This window comes from Macaca thibetana, chromosome 1 (genome assembly GCF_024542745.1).
Source record: "Macaca thibetana thibetana isolate TM-01 chromosome 1, ASM2454274v1, whole genome shotgun sequence".
Classification (NCBI taxonomy): domain Eukaryota; kingdom Metazoa; phylum Chordata; class Mammalia; order Primates; family Cercopithecidae; genus Macaca; species Macaca thibetana.
This window is the reverse complement of record NC_065578.1, coordinates 114992937-115005300: the sequence shown is the minus strand read 5'-3', so window position 1 is coordinate 115005300 and position 12364 is coordinate 114992937. Positions and strand designations below refer to the sequence as shown.

The 12364-nt window shown below is 43.2% G+C and overlaps 2 protein-coding genes across 5 annotated transcripts in view; both read left to right on the top strand.

Annotated features, from left to right (window-relative positions):
* The window catches only part of CASQ2 (calsequestrin 2), a 69537-nt gene extending 61480 nt beyond the window's left edge, over positions 1–8057 (top strand). For both annotated transcript variants that reach the window (XM_050748222.1, XM_050748221.1), the window contains 3 exons: positions 2778–2878; positions 5089–5163; positions 6642–8057. In XM_050748222.1, coding sequence (XP_050604179.1) covers positions 2778–2878; positions 5089–5163; positions 6642–6830 — 365 coding nt within the window. In that variant the 3' untranslated portion in view covers positions 6831–8057. The remainder of the gene's footprint in view (positions 1–2777; positions 2879–5088; positions 5164–6641) is intronic.
* The window catches only part of NGF (nerve growth factor), a 1213865-nt gene that overhangs the window by 801121 nt on the left and 400380 nt on the right, over positions 1–12364 (top strand). The window lies entirely within an intron of this gene.

Sequence of the window (12364 nt, the reverse complement as noted above, 5' to 3'; positions counted from 1 at the left end):
TGTAGTAGGTATGTTCTTGGATACCACATTCCTTTTGATGCATCCCAATGTTAAGAGAGTTTTTCCCATAAGAAAACAACAGCGCTCTGTTGTGTATTCAGCTTGTAGTTCTGGGTCACAGATCCTGTCCCTCCACAACACTCGTGCCTACCTAGACTCTCCTTTTCTTTATGTGAATCAGTCTCTTGCACCACAAGTTTGCTTTCTACTTTCATTTGAGTCTGTGTTGTTGCATTTCATCCTCTTTGTGAATTTCAGATTTGTCATGTCCCTTTTATGCTTGACTCTCTCTCATCTTCCAAAGTACTAGCAGGGTCACCTCATTGATTATCATTTCTTTATTTTCTGCAGCTAAAAATAGTAACTGAAGTTGTTTTGGAGGAATTCCTCCTTGTGGTCTTTGTATTATGATTCCTATCTCTACAGATAACCAAGGCGGCACCATATTTCCCTGTCCTGTGACAGACATATGGCCAAAGGAGAACCCATAGTGTCCACACTTGGCAGCCAGTGATACACTGGAGGGGCCGGACCTTCTCAGTTCCACCTACAGGCAGCAGGAGTAATGCCCCTACCCCACCTTGCCCCCAGCCCCGCAATTACAGATAAATGAACTCTAATGCTTAGGGCCCTGTCAGTCTCCGGTGTCTGTCATAATCTCATTTGCAATATGGTTATGAGCACAGATTAAAAGATTACCCAAGTCCACTCTGTATCTCTGCAAGAAGTGGACACCAGCCATAAAGACCACTTCTAGGCCTGACATAGTGACTCAAGTCTGTAATCCTGCACTTTGGAAAGCTGAGGCAGGATCACTTGAGCCCAGGAGTTTAAAACCAACCTGGGCAACAATGTGAGATCCCTGTCTCTACAAAATAAAACAATAAAATTTTAAAAACTAGCTGGGCATAATGGCATGCATCTGTAGTTTTAGCTACTTGTGAGGCTGACACAGGAGGATCATTTGAGCCTGGGAGGTCGAGGCTGCAGTGAGCTATGTTCCCATCACACACTCCAGCCTGGGCAACAGAGACCCCCCCCCAAAAAAGGAACTTCTCCACTAGAGGTCGCTGTGCTTCCCACGTAGTAAGGCCTAAGGGGGCTCAGCCTGAATCTTCAGTGTGAGCTAGCAACAGTGACTACACCAACTCAAAAACTCAAAGTAGAGTTGCTAAGAATAGTATGCGTTTTGCCTGGAATGCATTAGAGATAAGGAAGTGTAGAAAAAACTTTTACCAAGAGTCCAAAAGAGCCAAACAAAAGCTAGCATTCCTGGAGAGAGGAGAGGCTTGCTAAACAGAGGCCATAGGGAGGAGCTCAAGTTTGCTGAGATTCCAGGCAAAAGGAAAAAACTTTGCAAAGAAAACACAGTTAATTGAATTCCCAAGTAGCTGGTGAGTTACTTATATTCACGGTATAAATTTCAAGCCACGAATTCAGCTATGCAAGAACTGTAACTTTATTATTTAGAACTGAACCTAAATTTCAATTTTGAGTGTATACCACTGAGTGGTGGAAGCTGGGGCTGATAATTAAAGGTCCTCCACCCCAATTCCACCATCCCGAGGGATCCAGGGTCTCTCTGGTTCCCAGGCATAGCTGAGTGGGGTGCACATCTGGTAGGGGTCATCGTCATTTGTCCAAGTTCCTCAGAATGACAAGACAACTCCATGGGGCCTTTCGACAGGCTCTTCTGCCCTAGTGCTCCTATACTAGGGGGTTCTTTAGGGGATTCTGGGATCTTTTCATTTGCCTAAGTTTAATTCTGAAACAAATCATGGGTCTTCTATACCCTGGGATTCCCGGAAACAATGGAGATTCTGTACATGCGCACATGGCTTGTGTTTTTGCACATGCACACACACACGCACGTGCACACATGCACACGCACACACACACACGCACGCACACACACACAGGCGCAGTTTAGTATTCTCAGGGATCTTCCAGAATCTAAACCATTTTTTCAGTTTCTAGCTGGGGGCTGGGGAGTGGTGCTGAGGGTTGAGAGTATGCTATCTCTTACTGAATATTCTCCTATAATTTTTGTTTATGGCAAAAGTCGTATGCTCACAGTCCTTCAAGGTTTAGGCTTTTAAAGCTAAGAAGTTTGTGTTCTTGAAACTTATAAAGCTCCTCTCTGCTTTTCTTATGAATCATCCCACCCCTAGGGCAATGACTGCTGCTGACTGAACAGAGGGAGGGCCCAGTATACAAGGAAATACGGAGGGAGGGAGGGAGGGAGGGAGGGAGGGAGGGAAGCCGCGTTTACTATCTCAGAGCTGTGAAACCAACTGTAAATCAGATGCTCGTTTGGTTTGAAGGTTTTAGCAATTCCTGGTTGTAGAAAACGAAGGGTCCAGGCTTAAACATTCTTGGTCTATACAGCAGATGTTATTGGGACTCTAAGGGACAGCAAAGTATCTGTTTCAAGAGATGGCATGGGATCAGTGAGGACAGGCAGCAGTTTCTCTGTTCTGGGACTGACTTTCTGACCCAAGGCTGGGCAGTTTTCACAAATGAAGTTTGGCTTCCAGTGAAAAACCAGCCAGTTCTCTGTGAACCTTTAATCCTTTGTTCAAATTTTTTATTGTTTCCTTTGTATAAGCTGCTTTGTGCCTGGAGCTCTCATCTGACTCATTCTATAGAATAATCCTATAATTGAGGGTAAGCACCAAATGGCCTAAGAAGTCCTCGTGGAAAAACCGCACTCTGCTCTCCACGTTAGAAGCTGTGTGTGTGCAGGGGTTACTCAACTCTCTTGAATCCTGCTTCAGATGGCTACGAATTCCTGGAGATCCTGAAACAGGTTGCCCGGGACAATACCGACAACCCCGACCTGAGCATCCTGTGGATCGACCCCGACGACTTTCCTCTGGTGAGTGGCTCCGGCCAGCGCCCCACCCTCAGTTGCTGTCACAGCCTCATGATTGCGTTTAGCATCCAAGGAGGTGAAATAGGTGGGGGCACTTGAAGAAACCCAGTGACAGCCCCCATCCAATGTGGGAGGTCTTGGCCCTTGGGGCAGTATTGAACTTGGGGCCTGGTGCTGACCCTGAAAGGATGAGGCTTACTCCCTGGAGTTGAAACCAGGAGTTGAAAACCCTTGACCCTTGGGGACCCACCCAAGTGGGCAGGGTAAACTCCTTTGGCGGCAGCTCCAGAGCTACCCCTCATCACTGCACTCCCTGTCCCCAGAACTACTTTGACTTTCTGGGTGGGGACCATCGTTCTGAGGCCACCTGAATTACCAAGTAATTAAAATCAGAGATGAACATTTTTCAGCGAGTTCAGAACTTTGTGGAGAGAAAGAGAGCCTATGCCTGTCATGTTCATCATGTTCTCCCCAGGACCTAGCATAGTCTCTAGCCTACGATGAATGTGAAAGAACCTTAAAGTCCACACTTTTGCTAGTGTCCATGATCAGTGGCCCGAAAGCTTTGATTATACTTATATGTTTTTAAAAAGAATAAACAGAATTTGTACACTACATGAATTGAACCCTGGTACTGGTTCTGGTACTGATAATAAGTACTGGTACTGACAATAAGCATAGCTGATATACTCTACTGTATGCATGGAACTATAGTAATGCTTTACATGCCTCATCACAGCAATCCTCTCAACAACGCTGTGAAGTAGGTACTATTATAATCCCTGTCACAAGGTGGAGAGAATGATAGCTGGGAAGGTTAAAGCTAGTGAGTGATAGATGTGATATTCCAATCTAGGTCTACATGATGCTAAAGCTTGGTCTACCTACTGCTTTAGGTAAAAGCTTATTGCCGTAATCAGTACAAGTTTAGTTATCATTAGGTTATGAATGATGACTTTATCTTCCAGGAATTATCATTATTTGCATAGGTCATGACTGATGATACTGTGATTAAATAGAGAAAATTGAGAGGCATCTCAAGGGTCCTGAAAATCAGCCCTATGTAGAGGAGGGGGGCGAATCAAAGGCAGAGGCTTCCGTGACACTTGAGACCATTGTCATAGCACTGGGTAATTATAACAAAGTCATGGCCATATAAGACTGCATACAGTACAGCTTTGGTGATATAGCTTTTGCCTGGTTGTGTTTCTAGTTTATCTGACTATTTTGTTATACAAGCTTGCAGATGGTTTGCAGTTTTCCTGGCCCGTTCTTTTTTTTTTTTTTTTTTTTTGAGACAGGATCTCACTCTGTCACCCAGGCTGGAGTGCAGTGGCATAATCTCAACTTCCTGCAGCCTTAAGTTCCCAGGCTCAAGCAATCCTCCTGCCTCAGCCTCCTGAGCAGTTGGGGCTAGAGGTGTGTGCCACCATGCCCAGCTAATTTTTAAAATTTCTTGTAGAGACAAGGTCTCACTATGTTGCTCAGGTTGGTTTCAAACTCCCGGACTCCAGTCCCAAAGTGCTGGGACTACAGGCGTGAGCCACTGCGCCCAGCCTCTCTTCTGGCCAGTTCTATGTGCTTGCCGTGGTTTTTGCAAAGAAGAAATCTTCAGACTATTCTGATTTCCAGATTCCTGATTATCCCTAGTCCCCACTAGGCCATATATTTGCATGGGAGATTTTCTACCACTGAGCATCTCCATTAAAAAAAAAAAAATCCTGTGGTCCCTTGCTCCTCTATTTTTGCCCCAGTCAGAGATTTGTCCACATGGAGTCCAGGCCTGGTTGAATGAAGAAGCCTTCTTCTTACTCGGCAACTTATGACCCATCATGGCTTTCCCAGCTATCTCATGTAGCACAAGATAAGGTATTTTTAAAAATGGGACATTAAAAAAGAGGTGGAGGGAAATGGCTCTACAAACTATAAAACAGCCACAAGTAATTTGGAAAGCAACATTAGACCACCTCTATAATTTTCTCTCTTACAGCTGTAGACACATGTTTCTGTAATTTATGCTATGTCATCTTTTATTTAATGCTTATTTGAAGTGCTTGAAGGCTGGGGCCAAGTCTTCAATTTGCTAAGTGCCCACAGCTGTTTTGAAGACCTTTAACCAATGGTGACCTAGTTACTGCAATGGGACAGTGGGTGGGTCCTTATCAGAGAATGCCCTCTGCCTGCTGTCTAATCTTATTTTTTTGTTGCTGCAGCTTGTTGCCTATTGGGAGAAGACTTTCAAGATTGACCTATTCAGGCCACAGATTGGGGTGGTGAATGTCACAGATGTGAGTATCCCCTATGAAGGCTTGCTCAGGCACCCTTGGCCTGCCCTGTGTTCTGCTACACAGCCTAGATTGTGAGAGCATCTACAGGAGTCCAGTCTCTTCAGAAGAGGGCGGGGGTCCTGCTCAAGGAAACTTGCCAGTGTGTTCCACGCCTGGTCTCCAAGCCAGTTCCAATCTGTGGTTACATGGCTCCCTTCCATGGACACGTTTTCTTGCCTATGGGACCAGCCTTTCCTGAATCACTGACTTGGAACTTTCCCCTCAAGTAAACTCTCCTGTATTTACCCCCAAAGCCAAACAACAAACAATAAGGTCCTTTACAAAAGGGAACCCACACCAGGAGCCATCATTGTACAATGTGTGATGGGGCCATTGTGGCCCAGAATCCCAGCCAGGAGACAAGGCCTGCAGAAGGGAAGGAAGAAAATTATATGCGAGTAAGGGGCTTCTCCTCAGAGTTCAGGCATTGTTGAAGTGAGGGTGGGACAGGCTAGTGAGGTGCACTGGCAGAATGCGAAGAAATCTTAGATCTCAGTCCAGACATCTGATACAACTCCACCATCATAAAGCTGAAGTGGGAACAGATACAACCAGGCAAATAGTGGACAGAAAGGGATGATCACAGAGGATTATTAGAGCCATACTTAATTGAGGTAGAATCTCTTAAGAATGGGGGCCAAGTCAGGCGTGGTGGCTCATGCCTGTAATCCCAGAACTTCGGGAGGCCGAACTGGGTGGGTCACCTGAGGTCAGGAGTTTGAGACCAGCTGGCCAACATGGTGAAACCCCATCTCTATTACAAAAATTAGCCAGGCATGGTCATGGGCACCTGTAATACCAACTACTTGAGAGGCTGAGGCAAGATAATTGCTTGAATGCAGGAGGAAGAGGTAGCAGTGCGCTGAGATCACGCCATTGCACTCCACCCTGGGCAACAAGAGCAAAACTCCGTCTCAAAAAAAAAAAAAAAAAAAAAAAAAAAAGAATGAGGGCCAGTTAGCATTGTCTTTCTCCCCGTTGGTAGGTGTTCAATCACCTAGGGAACTCTACATTCATTTATTTTGTAAGCTACTTTAAAATTAATAATAATACCTAACTTTTAAAATATGCTCAAGTGAAACATTTTAAAACAGAACAGTAGAATAGAAGGTCAAAGTAAAAAGTATTTCCTACTCCCCTGACCCAACCCCTAGTCTCATTCCTAGAGGGAACCACTGGTGGTTGTTGCATGAGTATATTACCAGAAATGTCATATACATATTCCACTGGGTAATGGAATACACATTTCCTTTTATGCAACACAAACAGTGTATTACACATATCGTTTTGCTGTTTGGCATTTCCATTTAACAATGTGCACATTCCTAATAAGTGTGAGAGAGTCGGGGGGCACTCAGCACAGCTACTCAGCACAGCTACCCCTGGTCTGGCTCAGCCTTCATGCATCCACTCACTCGTTCATTAATCCCTCACTGCAGGCTGACAGTGTCTGGATGGAGATTCCAGATGATGATGATCTTCCAACTGCTGAGGAGCTGGAGGACTGGATTGAGGATGTGCTTTCTGGAAAGATAAACACTGAAGATGATGATGAAGATGATGACGATGATGATGATAATAATTCTGATGAGGATAATGATGACAGTGATGATGATGATGATGAATAGCCCAACTCCAAACAATTCTGATGAAAACAAAATCACAGCTACCCACTACCATACAGACAGCACAAGGTGGCAGCAAGCAATTCTGCCCCATGCCCAGCCAGCTCCTTTCCCTTTTCCATTATCTCTTTTCCCACTCCCTTTGCATCAGGAGCAGTATCATTCAGCAAATGCCTTTTCAAATGCAGCAATCCCACTTAGCAGAGACAGGAGGAAAATTATCCCCATGTTGACTGTCTTGACTGTCATGGAACAGATCTTGTTCTTTGCTGGACCATCAAGGGTCATGGCAGTGCCTGAACATGGCAGTCTGGGGTGAACAATCCCTTAACACCAGTTTATGTTGTCTTTGATTATGACAGTAACAGAATTGACAGCTTTCTAACTCACAGGCATAGAGTGACCTTATAATCAGAGCCCAGGGAAGACACATGATTAATGATTTAGTTCCCTCCATACCTCGAACATGAGTTGGAATCCCTCCTCCAGCCAAGACGATCCTTCTTAGGGAAGGCTAGCCTTGGAAGCAAACTTGTAAATCATATTCTCATGGCTCTGTTAAGCTTATTTCAAGTGATGGTCATTCATATCATTATGGATATTCAAGCCTTTGGATGGCTGTGGAGAGGACTTGAAATGTGTACAGTTGTCACCATCATTTCTAGTGTATTAGGAAACTGGGATGGGAGGTGGATTTGCTCTCTAAACTTCCCTCTGGTTGGTAAGTCTCACATATTCATTAGCAGGAGTGAGGGTGGGGGAAAACTAGAAAGATGAAAGGTCTTACATTTTTCTGATGGGTTCATGTCTCTGACTGGGTCAGCTAGCTTCCTAGCCTAAGCTGGGATCTGAATACCCCTTCTCTGTAGCTGCTAGTGAGCCTTCCCATTTGGATTAAAGATTGCTTTATCCAGCAGTCAATTAACTCTCCAGTTATCAGTACTCTCACAGTTGGCCAGGGCAACAGTAATTGGAGTTCATACTGATGCCCTGAGGCACTGAAAAAAAATTCCAAAGTGCCTTCTGAGCTGTCTAAAAGTTATATTGTGCTTGGTAGTTTTAGTGTTAAGTGTGCAGTATAATTTTCTAATTTATTTTCTCAATCTTTTAGCACATGTGTAAGACACTGTACAAATTTTTTGAAAATAGAGCAATAGTTTTTGTGGAAAACTAGCTAACTAATTCTGTCATTAAACTCATATTTTGAAAATATTCAGACAATGTTGAAAATCCTATCTTGATTTTTCTGACTCTGCTCATTCTCATCTGGCTCCAGTCCTACCTCCTTATTTCTTCTCTATTTTCCTTTCCAGCCACTCTTCCTCTGCCTGCTCTTTAAATGATGGTATTTCACAGCATCTCAACTCTACACACTTTTCCAAAACGATGTCATCATGCCCATCAATACTATCCATGTGCTAATTACCTCCAAATATGAGTCTCTAACCTTGACTCCTCGCCTTATTTTTAGACACATTCATTCAACTGCCTCTGGACATCTTGACTTGATGTTGTACAAGCACTTCAGACTCAACACAATAAAACCTGAACTCATTGCCTTCTCCCCTAAGCATCTCCTTCTCCTCTTCATGGAGTCCTAGTTTGGGTGGGTGATAGCACCATTTATCCAATTGTCTAGGTGACCTGAAGGTGCCCCTTCCCCTCTGTGCTTTGTGAATCCCTGGATCATGTCACTTATCATTTAAGGTATAACATATATTTGCATGTTTGTCCTTTCACTAAATTGCAGGCTCTTTAGAGGCAAGGAATTTATCTTAGAATCCCTAGCACTTAGCACTTTGCCCATCACAAAGTAGATACTCATTTATTGAGTTGGTGGATGAATAATTGGTTAACCAGAATACCTATAATTCCCCAGCACTATTGGGTAACAGAGCTTACAAGGTATCTTAGTCTGTTTTTATGGATACAAAGGAATAACGAAGAGTGGGTTATTTATGAAGAAAAAATATTTACTTGGCTCACAATTCTGCTGGCTGCAAGACTGGGCATCACGTGAAAGCCCTGGCTGCTTCCATTCATGGCAGAAGGTAAAGGAAAACCAGGGTGTGCAGAGATCACATGGTGAGAGAGGAAGCATGAGAGAGGAGGTGCCAACCTCTTTCTAACAACCAGCTCTCCAGGGAACTAACAGAGCGACCCACTCACACCCCACTTCCTCCAGAGAGGACATTCATCTGTTCATGAAGGCTCTATCCCATGACCCAAGTTCTTAAATCACTCCCTTTAGACCCTACCTCCTAACACTGCCACACTGGGGATTAAATTTCAACATGGGATTTAGTGGGAACAAATATCCAAATGATAGCACAAGGTGTATTAGCAGCATTTACTTATGCAGATATAAATTGTGCACATTTTGCTTAATGACCCAAAAAAACAGCTTATCAATAATCTATCCAATGAATATCTTTGAGTCAATTGATTTCTCTAATTTCTGTCCATGCGATAGGTAAGAATTTGATTGTGTGCTGTCAAAATTCTACCGTTGAGTTTAGCAGAAAACAAGCTTCATATTTCTTTGCAAATCATCAAATTTCCTTTAAATAGACCTATCTAAAATCAATTGATAATTTAACTTGAATTCCCAAGCCAATAATCAGAAAACTAATCCAATATTCACCTCCCACATCAACCCAAGGTCTGTTACTTTTCTCCTTATTTGACTCGAACACCTTTCCACTTGCTGGTTTACTCAAAAGATCTGTTTCATCTCCATGTTTTCGAGCCTGAGGATTTCATTTTTAGTTATCTATTCAAAACATTTTCTTCACTGTAAAATGATTGACAACCAGTAGTTTTTGTTACAATGGTAATTCTACTTTCCCAATCCGTCATAATTGTCTTGGTTTTTATAGAAATATGACAGGTTGTCTTGAAATTCTGAAGGTCTCAAAATTATGCAAGAGTGAAAAATGTCCCTGAAAAAGTAAGCAACTTTTTAGATTGAAATAATCACATGAAGAAAAGAAACAAGATACGATTTGATATATCAATTTATTTTCCAAGTTTACAGTATAAAAAATGTGATGTGTAAAACATTTTACAGTGAATTGGGATGAGGCGGGGATTATACTGGAGGACCCAAAAAGGAACAAAATAACTTGGGTGACAGGTACACTATTCCATCAGAGACACTAACTCTGTTACTGACATCACAATGAGAAGAAGTTTCATAGCATAAACCTTATGAATGTGAGTAAATGGGCTTGTACAGATGGTTGCTGGTAGTGTCATTCATTCATGTATATGCTTGAAAAATGCCTCAAAAGAGCCCACTACCCAGTTTATGCAGGAACTCACTCAGGCCTTGTCATACACATATGGTGACCGTGAGCAGAGGCTGGTTGGCCAAACTGCCCCTCCTGGTTACAATGCACAGTATTAACGAATCAGAAAGAACAAAAAAGGTCCCTGGCCACATTTGTACACAAACAGTTATGACTCTGTCAGATAAAGACAGGTGGTTTCATCTCTGAACTTTCTAAATTGGTGCTGGACTTGAAATCAGCAAATGTAAAGTCCTTCTAACCAAAGCAATTATCAAATAATCTCCTCTCAAATAAGACCTGCCTGGCCCAGGCCTTTCTGTTTCTCTCAGTAGCATTTCTGTTGAGGAGGGGTCATCTATAATGTGAGTTAAATCACTGAGCCAGTATCTGCCCCCACCCTCATCTTTGCTGGCATCCTGCACTCTGTGCAATAGTTATGGTCGTAAATGACTGTTGGAAATCAAATTTGGTTAATCACGCCATAACTTAGGGGTCTCAGAGGAGTGTGGCATTCAATTAAAGTAAACTATTATAAAAAGAAATTATTGCCAAAGTTTAGATTTCTGTACGTTCCCTTTTTAAAGAATGATGATGAAAAGTAAGTGAATGTTCCATTACCTCTATAACTGAGGGGTGCTGATAAATGAAAAACAACGGTCGCGTCTTTCTACAAGGCCCGTAGAATGGCGATGATGTGCAACTGTCTAAATTCCCTACAACTTGAGTTGAACTAAACTTGTCACCTGCAGATCAGATGCCCAAGTCCCGTCACTAATTCCCTGAGCAACAGTCTCTGGTCCCCACAGACGAAGCTTTCTTAGGCTGAGGGCTTTTTAGAATTAAACACTCCTAAATGATGAGCAACTTTACAACAAATGCCATGCCCACAAGTGAAAGCTCAGATAAAGATAAGCACACACAAAACCAAACAACTGTACATTCAAATAATGTTATCCAAATCCCATTTCAGTGCCAAAAGAAGTGCCAAAGACACTTTTAAGATAAAAACCTGGGGTTTGTCACATTTGTCCCCAAAGCTTAAAATAATGTCTTTCTTCCACTATGACAAGGACAAAACGCTGATGTTTGTAAGCTGAGACAGACATAAATGGTAGAGTCTTGGTGCCATATTGAAAGAAACTTTTCACGGTGCTGCACCTGGCTTTAGGAATCTGTTCTTTTGTTGGACACTCTAAAACAACCCACTAAAGAGACTTATTTAATAGACAAAACAAATTGGGTTATCTACGTAGAAATGGAACAGGACCCGGGAAAACGGGACTTAAAGAGCCCTAAAATTTAATTTTATTCCGAAGTTTTACATTTCTAATCCATTGCATCTTAATTCCTAATGAGATGTCATGTGGAGAGACATGAGCACCATCTTCCCTTTACTGTCTTCCATTGAAAGCAAACAGTAGGGCAGAAAACCATGGTTTACGCACAACTGAATCAAAACTTACTACATATGGGAATAGAGAAAAATGGTTTTCTGAGCCCTGTTTTATGTCTGCGCTGTCCAAAGTCTTGGACGCAAGTCTGGGAAAAACAGTGGGACGCAAATTGCTTGCTGAGAACACCTATATCAAGGAGGCCAGGCCAGGGACCCCGGCTTGAGATCCCCCCAGGATGGGGCTGTGGACAGCCCCTCTCACTTCAACCAGGGAAGAAGGCTGAGGCATAATGTTGCCATGGCACCAGAGAGAGGCCAGGTCAAGACCCTGCCTACCTCCCTTCACCCAAGGCCAAAGGCACGCATCTTGCCCGAGCCAGCAGAGTGGGAGCAGGTGGGGCCAGGCAAAAGCAAAGGCGGGTTGCCAGAACAACAGCATCCCTGTCTTGCAGCAGGTGCAACACTGGCAGGGCTGGGTTTTCCAGAAAGAAAGGGGATTCTCAAGTTCTTTCCATCAAATATCCTAAGATATTTGCTAGCATAGTGGAGAAGCTTTCCAAGGGACAAGGTGTAAATCCAAAGTGAAAGAAGAGATCCTGCCTCCCAGTGAACTCCCACGCCAGGTTCTAGTTCAAGGATGTGTCTCTAGGTCCTTCCTCAACATCCAGAAGCGCCAAATCATTTAGACCATACTTCAAGGTACAGTGGACTGAGGGCTTAGAATCAAACATCTAGTTTGAAATTCTGTTAACCAGCCATGAGACCTTGGACAAGCCCCTTCCTCTCTGATCTTCCTTTTTTCACCTGAAAATTCAAGATAACTCCTATCTTGAAAGAATGTGGGGATAACA